General features: G+C 41.4%; 1 protein-coding gene across 3 annotated transcripts in view; it reads right to left on the reverse strand.

Annotated features, from left to right (window-relative positions):
* Nucleotides 1–14,658, reverse strand: part of FNDC3B (fibronectin type III domain containing 3B) — a 203,903-nt gene that overhangs the window by 99,195 nt on the left and 90,050 nt on the right. For all 3 annotated transcript variants that reach the window (XM_075761549.1, XM_075761547.1, XM_075761548.1), the window contains exon 4: nucleotides 3,717–3,793. In XM_075761549.1, the coding sequence (XP_075617664.1) occupies nucleotides 3,717–3,793 (77 nt within the window). The remainder of the gene's footprint in view (nucleotides 1–3,716; nucleotides 3,794–14,658) is intronic.

The following is a 14,658-nucleotide window of genomic DNA, read 5'->3' on the forward strand; positions in this document are numbered from 1 at the left end:
TCCCGTACAAACACCAGTATTAAATCTGTACCTTGAACCTGGAAAACAGACAGATGAAGATCTATAACGCTGGCAAGAACGCTGGGGTATTTTACATCTAGAATGATACAGATCTTGTATCATTCCAAGATCACCAGCGCTTGTGAACTTAAAAGAATCATCACTTCATGGCTTGCTCCGTGTGAGTGTGAGATCTGCACAGCCTTCCCTGTGTTCAGCGTGTCAGGGAGGATCATCCTGTTAGAGGATGACTCGATTGACTGCAGTCTACAAAACGCACAGAGCAGCTCTGTGAGCAGAAAGCCATACAAAAACCAAGAGTCTGTGGCTAAAAGCTTATGCTAACCAAACATGGTTTTGGAGAACACCTCTCTCAGGGTAGAGGATATACCCAAGACCAAAATCCTGATTCCCAAGGATGTGATGGATTTTCTACCACTTTAAACGTCATTTAAAGACTTTCCTCTTCCTAGAAGGTATGCTTTAGTTCCATCCAATGCTACATCTTGATGCAGGAATACTGAACTGCAGGACCATGGCTTGCGTTGCATAGTTCAGACTATACGACCCCAAAGTTACCTCCTGACAAAAGCAGTCTTATCAGCACTATGCATACTTCATGCTCCAACCAGTAAATTAGTACTTTAGCCTTAAAATATCTGTGGCAGAGACCACATATTAACAACTCCGTAAATAAAATCAAACACAGAGTTCCATGCCAAATTTTCATGTCCAACTACACATGAGTAATTCCTCAAACTCCAGTGGAATTGCTCCAGATTTATTTCAGAGAGTGCAGTCCTCAGCCAACAGCCCTAAGAAAACAAGTACACAATGGTGCTTTTTGGTATTTCCATTTTTCTAGTTCCCCTCATTGGAACACCCCAAATCCTCCTTCCCTCCTCCCAAACATACACTGTGAAAAGCAGAAACAACAACCCGTGAGGATGTCCCCAAATTTAATAGCTTGGCATCCAAACCATGATCTTTAACCTTCAGATTACGCTGACACCAGGGAGCCAGGAGGAGGCATTGGGCCACAGACCCCACGGGCACGTCGCCTCTGGTGGACACGGGCACGGTCCCAGCCTGCCCCGGGGGACTCACGCAGCAGGGACGCAGCTCCATCCACAGCTCGGAGCTGGAACGGGCACTAACGCCTTCTGCCCAGCCCCTAACAAGCTGCAGGAGATGCTCCCTTCTCCTTCAACGTCCAACAGTTGAAACCAAAACTGTTGACTTCGCAAGCATTTAATATAAATTTCTCTACCATGCCACCTCCCACAACTAACTTTCGCAGTAGCAATATTGTCCATCAAGAGCACAGCGAGGAACTTTTCCTCTCTTTTATATTTAACTAACCCTTAGCCAACAAAGAATTGCGGAGACATGAACTCTGATCTGATAGTTCCTATCTGCCAGAGATGCACAGAAGTTTGTCTGCTGAAAAGGAAATGCAAAATAACTGGCTGTATCAAGCCACCCTTTGAAAGTTAAACCATAGCGTGAAAGATCTGAACTGGTGGCGTGTATTTGTCTTCTATTATTTTCCTGGATTTTTTTTCCCCACCCTGGCTAAGCCTCATCATTGGGAGCATCTCCTTAACATCAACAAACCTGGCTTCTAGTCACGACTACTAATATGGGCCTTGAAGTCCAGAAATAGAGTCGAACTATTTTTCTGCTGCTTCCAGTAGAGCTGATCTTGCAGGGCACACAACCTCCAGCCAATTTTTTGTCAATCGTTTTCACAATACCAAAGAGGTAACGAAGCATTATTTTAATCCAGGGTTGCAATCACTAGATAACTAATGTAATATTTAAGACTAATACTCACAGCTCCAACAGGCTTGGCATAACAAAATGGAAAAAAAGATTTCATGCCTTTTTTTTAATAGGCACCATTACTTCTCCGCAGAGGTATCTGCTTTCTGCCTGATTCTTAGATGTACACTTTGGGGACAAATCAAACCAAAAAATCAAATCTATTTTGGTTCATATCTCCATGTGCATTAACTTGCTTTATGGCCTTTCCCTTGCCATTCTGAATTTGTGTTCTCATTGTTTATCATAAAATAGAGTTTTTAACTATGAGGCAATAGACAAAAGCAAGAGCAAATAAGGCAGAGACATTTATTACAATAAGAACTAATTTGATTACTACGCACTTTCAACTACTATTTAATATGAAACAGTCTGAAAGGCAAAAGGCTCGCTTGCCACACAGCAGAACACGCATTCTGCTGCTGAGAAGCACTGAATACAGAGTTTTCCCTTAAAACTTTACAACATGTTTCCAGCTCCTTGGAAAAAATTTCTTCAGATCAGGGTTTTTGGTTGGGTTATTTTGGTTAAGAAACTACTTAAAGCCTTCTTCAGTGGAACTATTATGGTGGCCCACAAAAAGCATTAAAGAGGAACCAGGTTCAGACAGAGATACAAATGAACGACTTTCATCACCCAGGTTTGGAAAGCACTGCAACCTTGGTGCAGGGGCTGAGAGATATAAACAGTTTAATGAAGGTGTTAAAGCTATTTCAAAGGAAGAGTATACCCTTAAAAAATTCCTCTGCAGTTTGTTAAATTAGGTGAGTGCATGAGGAGTATCAAACAACACTGCATCGCTGTCTCAAAGCGCACCCCAGCCACCCACCTTGGGATGCTGGAGGAGCAGGAGGAAGCTGGACCACCCTGCCGCCCTGCGTGCCCTCTCTCCTAGGCTGGCCAGCAGTGTTCCCCGTACTTGAGGCATGTTTTCACTCTGTTCATAAGTTAAAATACCACAGAGCGATTGCGCTATTTTGTGGGTTAAGTATGATGCCATCCACAATTTTTCAGAATTACACAAGCTCACATGTTTCCTGGAGAGGGGAAGGAATTCCAGGACATCATCCATTTTCTGCTTAACAAGATGTCAAAACATATGTATCAAAAGTTCTTATGCTGTTCATCAAGGATCTCTGAAATACTTTCTATACTTTTAATGAAGCTTTCAGTCCAGTCCAGGTCTCAATGAAAGTGGTGAAATTATTGGATTTATTGTATTGTTCACAGCTATTCTGCCTTACATCAGCCTTTCTTTTTTTTCCTCCTCCTTACTTCAAGAAGAGTCTAAGCTTTGCAGAAGATGGAAGGAACACAAACAATCTGGTAATCTGAAGTGGTTATTTACATAGAAGAGCAGTAGCTGTTCAAGAGTTCCAAAACCTAACAGCTTTGTGAAAAGCTTTTTCCATTTTTTTCCATAAATAGATAATTAAATCACATTTATTCTTGAAAACAAACCAACCCCCCCACTTATTTATATGCCGCAGGATTTCTGCTGGGATGATGCTGAGGATCAACAGCATATTTTATTGCTACAGTGGCTCCTTCTCTCACTTCCACCAGTCTCCTACCCCTTCTGACCGTCACACTAGAACTGAAGGCATCACCTAACAACACGGACTTCGATTCCCCTCACAGAGGGAAAGAAATTGTACATACAGGCTCAATCTGTATGCACAGCTTTAGCTCGTGTTAAAAAAACCCCAACTGGTGTACATACCCATGTGTGAAGGTGCACACATGCGTGTACTGTCGGTAAGGAGGGGTATGAAAATGTGTGTATTATAGTTTTCATTAATATTTCTAAATTAAACTTCAATCAAGTAGACTTCTCTATATGGATCAATACTATCACTTTTATATACATTTTAATTTTTCAGGAAGCATACCTGTGAGATATAACCGGGAGGCACATGAATAGGGGGAATAGATCCATTGGGTGACACCATGGGAACCTCTGCTGGTCCTAACAGAAAGAGAGAAATAAGATATGAGCTTTTTCCATGTAAAAAAATTGCACAATTGCTCAGAAAAGGCTAAAAATAGCTTTATTTTTGAAGCCTGCAATAACAAAATGAGCAGCTCCACTAATTTCTGGTATATGGAAAATGCCTTGTGCCATCATTCTGAGAATAAGATCATTGTTCAATGACTTTACCATATATTCTGTTGAAATAATATTTTCATCATAAAACAGCTAAAACATAGACTTTATATTACCCACTGATCAACTTATACAGCATTAAGCAGTAACACAATATGTCCTTTAGCAGCCCACAATTCCTATATTGAAATCTGGTTAAGTTATTCTTGTCGAAGGCATGGGAGCAGAGAACAAAGCAGAAACTGTGCAGCCTGGAATTAGGCAGCTCCCAAGGAAAGCGTCCAATTGTAGGGGGAAGGAAAAAAAAAAAATCACATATGTGAAAAACTATCTATCTATTTAAGAATGCACAAAGACCAAATTCATTATCTCAGCTATTCAGACTAACCTTGGAATGTGGTTATACAAGCAAGAAGCTTATGGTTTCCACTCCGAAATCCAGCCCTGAACATGCAAGTTAAATTTTGAGGCACTGAGTACAAGTATAACAAAGCAAGTGCCATAACCGTTCGACTTTTGCAAACAGAGCCTCACAGCTAAAAGAAAGCGTCCAGATAAAATGGAAACAGTCCGCTCAATTGCTCATTGATGCAACCATTAAAATCGGGAACATCACACAGAGCAGTCAGTAAAACGAACCCCCAAACATCTGTCTGATGTCTGCAATGAGAGTTTACTACTTTGAAAAAGAAAAGTTAATTTCATTGCTTCCTTACTACATATTAACATGTTCACACTACCTGTTATTAGTTCATTTGCCACGGGCTAAGAAACCAGTCATGGTCAAACTCTTGAGAAGAGTTCAGAGAGAACTCCGCTCCTTGTTATTGCAAATTGAATTTTAGCTTTGACTAACACCACAAAAGATAACTTCATAACCTTCTCTGATGGAGAAGCCATCTAACATCTCCAAACCGTATCACATTCTAGCTAAACACTAAAACACACGACGGACTTCAGGCACAGATGGGATGTGATGGCCTTTAGGAGTGACTGCTCCTGAAGTTTAGACAAATCTAATGAAATTCCCAGCAACAACGTGAGCCCCAGTCTGACATCAGCAGAAACAGTCCACATAAAATTATCAAAAAGTCATTCCCTGTCCATTTACATGTTGACACTCTTCAGGATGCTTATTGTACAATAAGCAGGACTTCCCAACCTCTCAAAATTCAAGTTACACACAGGAACCCATCCGAGTTATTTATATCTTCTCTGATCTTGGTTCATTTTCTCTACCCAGTTATTTATAGTCTAATCAGCACATACAGTTTTTAATAGTCACATTTAGATTTGAAATATGGTAATTTATCATCAAGTGTATTAAGCACATGGAAACTCCAAAGTTTAAATTTAAAGAAGTCATTTTAGGTGTGTGGTTCTGCTGCTCTTCATACTTCCCTATACTTCACTATGTAGGGAACTTTACCTATATTACAGCCCCAATAAGGAAAAAAAAAAAGTCATTATTACCTCTCCTTCTTATTCAGCTCATATTCCTTCAGCCTCCCCCCTCATCTTCTTCTATAGCCATTTCAACATTATTTGTCTCCCCAGATAGTAAAAAATATTAGTCTGAACGAAAAAAATTTTCACCGTAAGCGGTAAGCAATTATTGGGGGGAAGATGCCATCTAAAAGGCTCTATATAAACCCATCAAAAATATGAAGTGGCAATTGATTCAGAAAGAACTTTACAGAAATATTATTTGAGTAAATGTGTTTTCCCTATCAAAAAAAAATCTCTGCAAATTTCTTTTGAGGAATACGATTTTTTTATTTCTCTCCGAATCTACTTTGGTCTACATACACTGCCAAGTTTCACTCCACAGTAAGCTGGACAGCATGTCTACATGTATCAGACAATACCGATAAACACACAGTGATACTTTTTTGGGGATTCAATCCCCACGGGATTATCAAGTGTTGTTCAGTTCTTCAGGATGGCACATGCCTGAGATTAGGTAAAATGAATAGTTAACGTTGTTATGCGACTCATTTCTTGCCAGTGATTTCTCAAACCTGAAAAACTGCAAGAAAAAAAGTCATTATAAAATCAAAAATCCCAAGTTCACCATTTAAGCAGACAATAATTTAAATATTACATGTAAACACTGCTTAAATAGAATAAGGCTTTCATGTTTAACCTGTTTCAGCCCCTCAACAAAACGCTATCTACTTACAGTCGTGTTGGCCCTAGCCAGTCTTTCTCAAAAATAGGTACTCTGACTTGGAAAAACATTTAAAAATGGAACAGATTGGGAGTTTCTACATACAGAGCAGAGTCTCTATATGACAACTGAGCAACACTTTGCTCAGCATGCCTCGTATCTGTCCTAAACCTTGTGCCAATTGCTCATATGGAGTAGCGATCTACTTGCAGGAAGAAATCAAACTCCCACACCGATACTGTTGACTGTAACACTTCCATTCCAATAAAACAAAAAAAAAAATTGTGTTTTATCATCAAAACGTGCACTGTGCAAGATGATTCTTAACCTTGCGTATGACCCACAAACTGTTAAAGTCATTTGGATAACAGGTTTTAAAAGAATGACAGCCCAGTGATTTGCAGCTAGATTTTGTTTCCAGTGCTTTGATTTCAAGGCTAGCCAAATGACTTTAGCATACATTATTTCATCCCTCTCATCAACGGTACCAAAACAACTTCCAGTGGTAGTGAGTAAAATACAGACCCCACCTCCACAGCATGATGAGTCCCAGGAATTATTAAAGATTATTCTTGCAGTGAAACCACTCCCCGATTAACATTAAAACAAAACCATACCTTTTGAGGTTAGGTTTTCAGTATTTTTGGTTGTGTCAAATATTTTTGAACTGTTAAAAAGCTGACATTTAGAGAAGGATGTTCCTCAATTGCTTGTATTCACAAGTTAGATATAAGTAATGGGTCCTCTAGGGAAACAGAGATTTGCAAGTTTTAATTGAAGCTCGTTGTTCAATACCAAATTTAATTTAAATGAGAAAAAGTCAGTCCATTCTAACATGGATGCTGTACACTGAAGTGAGCTCATTTCAATACTTTTTGAACCTGTTAACAAACCAAGGCTGTCTCCTGAGTTCATAACGAAACTGAGCCAGAAGAGCTTTGGCCACCTCTGCTGACAAAGCAAGAGGCCAAATTCCACCCCGAGCTCCAACACCGTAAATACAGAGCACCTCCATCAGCTTCTGGAGGGCTGCCCCAAAATGCAGCCCCAAAACCATCCAAAATGCAGGTGCAAGGAAATGATTCCCAACCTCTGAAGCAAGAGGAAAAGCAGAGGAGCCACCAGGCTGACAGCACCGTAGCCCATCAGCCGCGCAGGTGACAGATCACACTTGTCTCTAGCAGCAAGAGCACAAAGTTTTCCTATTTCTAACACGTGTTAATAATCAAGGGACAGTAAAAGCAGCAACTCAGTCTCATATTGTGGCAGAGCCAATTAACAGCTTGACACCCCAGTAAGAGCCCGTCCTCCTCTTCCAAGCCACATGCTCCCTCTTTTGTGCTGCTCTGTCACTCCTCCGACGGTGTGGAAGCTCATTATGTTAACCATTTTAGATGACCAAAAAGGTTTTGCAAATCTATTGCCTTTTTAAAAAACACCTGCACGAGTAGCCTAACAAAACTGGTAATTATTCTCTTCCTCCTTGTATCGTGGTCTATCGCGTGAGGCTGCAGATTAAAGCAGGTCTCCCTCCCGTCTCTGCCTCCCCCCTCTCCTGCCAGGAGGATGCTTCTGGCACGGAGAGATCGTCACATCTTCTGGTCATTTTTATTCCTTCAGGAATAATGTCACAATCTACTTGAGAAACTTCTGTCCCAAGGTTTCCAAGGCTAATTTATAGCCTTGGTTGCAATCCATGACACTTTCAAAATTCTTGTATAACACCAGTTTTGGATTAGGTATGCTTTTTTTTCTCGTTCCTGAGTGACCTTTTATGCATGCATTAAAGATTGCTGTAGTTTAAATCAGGTTTTTTCCTTTAAATTATAGAAGCCAAAATCTATCATTTCAGTTCTTCCAGCTATAGCAATGCATCTTTCTTAGTTCTTTCTTTCCACATAGAATCACAGGGCAAACAAGTAATTTTACCACATTATTTTCCTTTCCTTAGTGCTTATAGAGCATTGCTTTTCTTACTTTATTACTAAATTATGTCTAGTGTAGAGTATTTTTCGCATCCAGCTCGAGCACATGGGCATGCGTTTTACTCCATGTTTCTGCTGACCATTTTGTGCAGCTTACTACTAAGAGCAAACCCTGCCTAGCTTCGGTATAAAGTTCCCATTCTGAGACCAGTTACTGAAAACTCTCTGAAGTTCAGGAATTTCTCAGCCCTATTTCTTGCAAACACGTACCAATTTCCCATTTCACACCGCGATACTTGCATTAGCTGAGAAACAATATGAAATTCAGTGATTTGGCCATTTTTACTTTGAAATTTAAGAAGTCTGTACATTTTAATAACAAGAACCTACTGCACTAGCTAAGTAGAAAATTAAATCCAGCCAGGTAAATGCATTATATTTTATAAAGCTTAACAGTTATAAGTAATCCATGAAAAATTATGCCTCCCTCTGATTCACAACAAAACTGGTATTACATCTTTCACATAGGGTGCTTCTCAGGAAGTAAATCTATGGAGCAAGAGGTGTGACCGAACGAAAAGGAAAGATAATTAAAGGGCAAATTGGCCTGCTTTGCTAAAACAAATGACCCAGGGCTTGCTGACCTTGGCCAGGACCCAAGGGTTTGCATTTTCACATGGATGAGCAGCTGTTGCGGAACAATTTCCTCAATAAAATAAGCACAAACAGGCTCCCTGTCGCTGTCAGGCACACGTGTCTTCTCCTTCCACTTGGTTATTCTCAAAGCAGCTTACGGACCAAACCAGGTGATGACAAGGAAAACAAAACAACAAAAAAAATCCTGGATTCTTCCATCATCTTCCTTCCTTTGCAGCAGAGGTGTGGCGAGCATTTTCCCTAGCCTTTTGGGCACAGCCCAAAACTGCTTGTGAGCACAAGCTAACACGATTGTGTCAGACCACTTTATAAAAACCTTTAAAGTAGGCTGTAAAGAGCTTTCGAGTATAAATATCACCACAATTTTGAGGTGCAATCTCTCCTGGAGAAGAGCTAATTCAGATGCTAAGTTAATTCTTGCTCACATATGGTAAAAGGCAGAGGAAGAGTCATCTCCTGGGTGCTGAAGTTACTAAGACACAGGGTCTTAAATCTGCTATTGATCAAGATCCAAATACTTTGTCCTTAGATGAGTGTAAATTCATAATTAAAGCAACTCCACATTAAGAGGGAAAAGAAGGAGCAGCTTTTATAATATTATGTGCTTGAGGGAATAAAATGACAGCTTTAAAAGATACCTTTGGAGAGGTCTGAAATATCAGAAAAAAATCTCTCCTATGCTGCATTCAACCTGCCATAGGTGGGGTTGTGAAAGGTGCAAAAATAACATTATCAATACTGCTTATCAAGCCATACGGTTAACGAAAGCATCCACCACTTGGCCATCCCCATGGCACCAGCTCGTGCCTGAAGAAGGCAGCATATAGAGAGTTTTATACTGCTTGTGCATACATATTTTTACTTTTTTTAAGACGACGTCATCTACACATAAGAATGTGAACAAAAGGATGCCTACCACACGTCTGTTCGCATTGTCTGGCACCTCAGCTGTTTAATTTCTGTTCAGACCACAGTTTAGTAGCATGAAGTAATTCCTTCATCTTGTAAGACTAGTACAAAACCATTACAAACCCCTCAAGTTTAACAGAAAAAAAGACTCCATGGATTTCCAATGATCTTGGATCTGGCATCAAATGCCTACTGAAATGCAAATGAAACATCCAAAAAAGTATCAGCCCGAACGCACCTGCATGGTTTAGCCATTGACCACAGTTACCCCAATCTGTACATTCAAACACGGGGTGTCAAAGTGGAGATCGAAGCACTTCTGATGTAGGTAAAATGTGCTTCTTAAACTCCTTTGCAACTTCTATGACTGCTTTATGTTTTTTCAATATACTCTCTAAATACCGTGACTACACTAGAAGTCACAATTTATAACAGTTCTTTACCCTCTGTCCGATCCCAGATTATCAATTTAATTTGTCATAAGCATTTAAAAAAATAATTCAAGTTATAAAAAAATACATTGGTCTCACCAAGTTTTGGTGCATTTTATCATTATTAACATTAAACTACAAATCACGTACACTTGAATGACGCGTTCAGTACTTGGATCTTACAGCCACAGCCCTACAATAACATCCAGTCCGGAGGCTGGCTTTGACTGATGTTTTCAACATGTGCAGGCAAACTCACTCAACCCAACATCAAATCAAAATACTCAGAAATTTGTGCCAAACGCATCAAGCAGACAGCTCCCGGAGCATTTTCTGGCTTATTTACATGACGGCACCTTTGCTGTTTACACTGGAGACTCTTGAAAACGGTTTATTTTACCTGTGCTTGCTATTTGACCTGCTACACACAGCGGGAGGCTCCAGTACATTCAATTTGTAGTTAAACAACAGCATTACGCTTTAATCTAAGAGATTCCTACTCGGCAGCATGTTCTTTTGCAATGTGTCTCCCACATGTTGTATTCTGGTTTGGGGCATATTCTAGAAATAATACAGTAACTCATAAAAACAGGAAATGAACTAAAATATATCAGTTGCACCAAAGATGCCCTGTCCAAAGCTATCACAGTATTTCAGGCTGTTACGCAGAAGTACTACTGCATATGAATTTGAAGAGGAAGGTAGGTTAAATGTTCATTTTTATCCCTCACAGAACTATGAATTAATATTTCCACACATCAAACAGCTGTCGTTTCAAACATTACGTGCATTGCATTTTGAGATACTTATCCTGAGAGCGCTGTCCCAATCCTGAGGGTTGTCCCACTCCTCACCTGCAGGACCTCACGTGCCATCCTGCACCGTGGTTTCTCAGTTCATCACACATCACCAGTTTAATACGCGGAGGAGAATCCAGATGAGGTCAACAGGCTGCTTCAACAGCCCGGTACATCGTCCCCTTGTGCGCCAACAGCTTCTCCTCCTGCCGCGGGCTGGAAGGGGAGCGGGAGGCTCCTGGGGACAAGGACCTGGTCCTGCAGCGGAGGGCTGTCCTACGTCAGGGACCGAGCACTGCCAACCACGATCTGCGGCAACGACGATTAAGCTTACGCGTTACAAGAAACCCTGACAATATAAAGCTCGCTGAAGTATCTAGAAAAGGTTAGACCAGTACACTTGTTGAGCCGCAGAGTATGGAGATGGATGAGATGGATTCTTCAGGTCTCTTGCTGTTCTACATTCCCAGGTGGGTTTGGTTTCTCTTTTAAAATAGGCCTATATATTCTTCTAGAGTTTCAATTTACGGGCAATATTTTGGAGCAGAACATTTGTTGTGGTTGTGAATACAAATGGAGTATTTTGCTGCCCTAATCTGAACAAACAGGTTGGATTCTTTTGCTAAAATAAACCTTTTCTGGTGGTTGGCTGATCAGCCGCTACTGCAAAAACACTTGCAAAGAGTATGTTGCAATACTTCAAGCACTGAAAATAAGCATACTCCCATGGCAATTCACCAGATGGGCTGCAGATTGTAAATCATAGATGTCTAGACTAAAACACAAGAGACAAACATCTGTCTAAAATCAGTTGACTTGAATGGCAAATACTGTTAAATAAATTAGGACTACATTGGAAACAAAAAGAACAACCAACTACGTTGAAAACATCTGAAATTAATCCATTAGCACACAAGCCACAACACAATAGCCTGAAACTGGAGAGACATTCATTTCGTGATGAACGTTAGCCCAAGATGACATCCTGACATTTGAAGCAGGAGCACAAAAGCATTTCTGTGACCCAGGACCACGTTACCCCACAAGGACTCACGAATCCCCAGAACATCTGGCTGGACTGGGGTTGTTATTCTCTTCGCTTCACAAGCAAAATGTGGGACAAAGAAATGAAATGCCTGGTGCGGGGTCACACAGGAAGCTTGTGGGAACGTAACTGGACACAAACCCAGAATAGGCTTTAGGTCATAAGACAATACTTAAGCCTGAATAAATCTTCAGGCTGCTAAAGACTGGTAGGTTATCACATAGAAAAATACTCTATTGGGGGGGGGGGAGGGAAGGTCTTCCTCACATCTACTAGCTTTTTTTCCTTTGCATAACCCTTTGTTTTGTGATAGAAATACGCCAGAAAGTCTGTGGATGACCAGGAGAACGGCACTACCAAGAAAGGTGAGACAGAAGAGGCATTGCACAGAAAACTGCAGCCTGTCCCTTGCGGGAGGCTCTGAAACAAAAAAGGAAACCATAAAGCTGAATTCAGAAATGGGAGAAACTCATCGACTGCCTACTGCCGACCCATGCAAATGATGGAAGATCTCCATCGGCATCAGGCTTCACTTTAGAATCAAAAAGTCTCACGCATCAGGTTTTGACACTGCCAAAGCTTTGAACAGCAACAGAAGGATTAGCATCCTCCAGCTGCGCCGACAGCCCTGGAACTGAGCTTCCCACCAGACCTACAGAACCACTGCTAGAGCTTCAGGGGAAATGGATGTCATCAAATGAGACTTACACATGAGACAACACTAATTGTCTGATATCAACAGAGGTTATGTATGTGTAGAAAGACAAACAACAAGCCACAAGAACGTTGTAAGGGTGGAAGTTCAGCTATGGACTTTATTTTGCCTTTGCAGTTTTGAGGCAGCTCTTCACCACATTCTAATGACGTAAACGCCTTTTGGGGAGCGCGCGTCCATGTGTTCGCTTTCTGGCACATTTATAAAATGGCATTCACTTGCAAAAAGTTTTGTTCTCTGCAACAGGTTTATACAAATGCTAAACAATTGGCTTTGAGCACAGCTTCCATTAAAGGTAGCGATAATTATACAACACCAGTTTTCTGCAGCAGCAAAAGAAAATGCTCCAATTATTCATAATATAATTATTGCATTCCCATGGCAACACCAAAAGGACTGTACAATCAGCAACAGACCCAAAACCTAGCCAACAATAAAGTTACACAGTACGTTCTTTTCTGCCTGCCCCAAACGAGGCAGCAATTAGGTGATGGCTATTCTTTACCTGTCCACCCACAGCGAGAAATATCATCCCGCCAGCGAAAACTGCAGCAAACTTTCAATCCTATCGCCCACCTAGCACTGACACCGTGCCACCAGTCGTCGTGACAGGGGCTGACGAGTTTTGTTCACGGCATGTTTGGATCCTGGACTTCAGTCAATCATCTAAAATTCTCTATTTGAATGTGCTCATCAAAAACATAGCAATTAATATCACCTGCCACAAATAAGCAGTCTTTATCACGTCAGGGTAGGGAGGGAAGGAGAATCATCAGCACCATCGGCACTCAGGTATGTGCTGGGCTGTTTTGTGAGGCTGTGGCAAACTGCCATCTCCCTGGAGTAGAAGTACATTATATAAATATAAAATGTACATATTTTTAAATTTTTTTCCCCATAAGTATCAAAAGCACATTTCAAGATATTAAATATTTTCTGTCCCTCTGTTGGGAGTTTTATTACAGTATTGCACTTACACCAGAATAGCTTGGGGAGAAAAAGCAAGCTGAAATGTTAAGTGCTCGGAGATGCCCTCGGCAAGCCCAGGGGTTTCCCAGCTGAGCTTCGCTCACAGCAGACAGAGCCATCTCCTCCTTCCTTCACAGTGGTTCGGTAATCCCGAAGCCACTCGTTAAGAGTTAAAAAATAAAAAGCTGCATCTTAAGTAGAGCAGCCTCAACCAGAGTATCATTCTTCTGAGCCGGAGCGCAGCAGACAAAGCGTTTCCTTTCAAGAGGGAGCTGCAGGAGCACAGCTCTCCCCAGGGAGGGCCAGCTCTACCTGAGCCTCTCCTGACCCATGTTGCTTCATCAGCATCTCCAGTGACCAAAGCTCCAGGGAGTCCCCAGCTAGTGTCCTCCATTGCCTACCTGCCTTTGCACTGGAAGTGTGTCCAACTTGAATTCCCTGCCTTCAAAATTTTTGTCTGTTCAAGAGCAGACAGAAGAGCCTTCTACTACCTCCTTCCCAACAGCCTCATATGAAGGCCTCCATCCGCCCCCCTTCGCTTTGCCCTATCTCCCTTCCACCTGCCCGTCCATAGGCCAGACAAAACCCCATTTTTCAAGCTTTTCTCATAGCTCACTTTTACAGACCCCCGATTTTCTTTGCTGCTGTTCTCTGCACCTCTTGCAGTCAATGCCAAACCAAAAGGAAGATGCTGAAATCCCACCACAAAGCCCAGCAGAGCCACATGAACCCCAGCGAGGCACAAAAAGCTGCTTACGTTGACTTTGGTTCCTCCTCACCTCTTCTACTCCAGCAGACACTTTCTGTAGCTCTCAACTACAGGTTGGCTGTCCCAGAGAAGGCACTAACTTGCTTTTTCACAGCCTGCTTTCATTTATAAACACTGAAGGTGATAGGAAAGGCTGTGATTCAACAGGTTATGCTTGAAGGGCTCCATCATCCTCCCCTCGTTTTCACTTCATTTCTCATAGTTCTAAGCTGAGCCACTGCAAGGAGCACCTTAGTTGAGTTGTGTTTTAAAACACGCCTCTTGGCTAACGACAGCATTACATCCTTCAAAAAATAAACCATTAATTCTTGTTTTCCTGTGTCCCCAGATAAACAATCCT

Source organism: Balearica regulorum, chromosome 9 (assembly GCF_011004875.1).
Source record: "Balearica regulorum gibbericeps isolate bBalReg1 chromosome 9, bBalReg1.pri, whole genome shotgun sequence".
NCBI lineage: Eukaryota > Metazoa > Chordata > Aves > Gruiformes > Gruidae > Balearica > Balearica regulorum.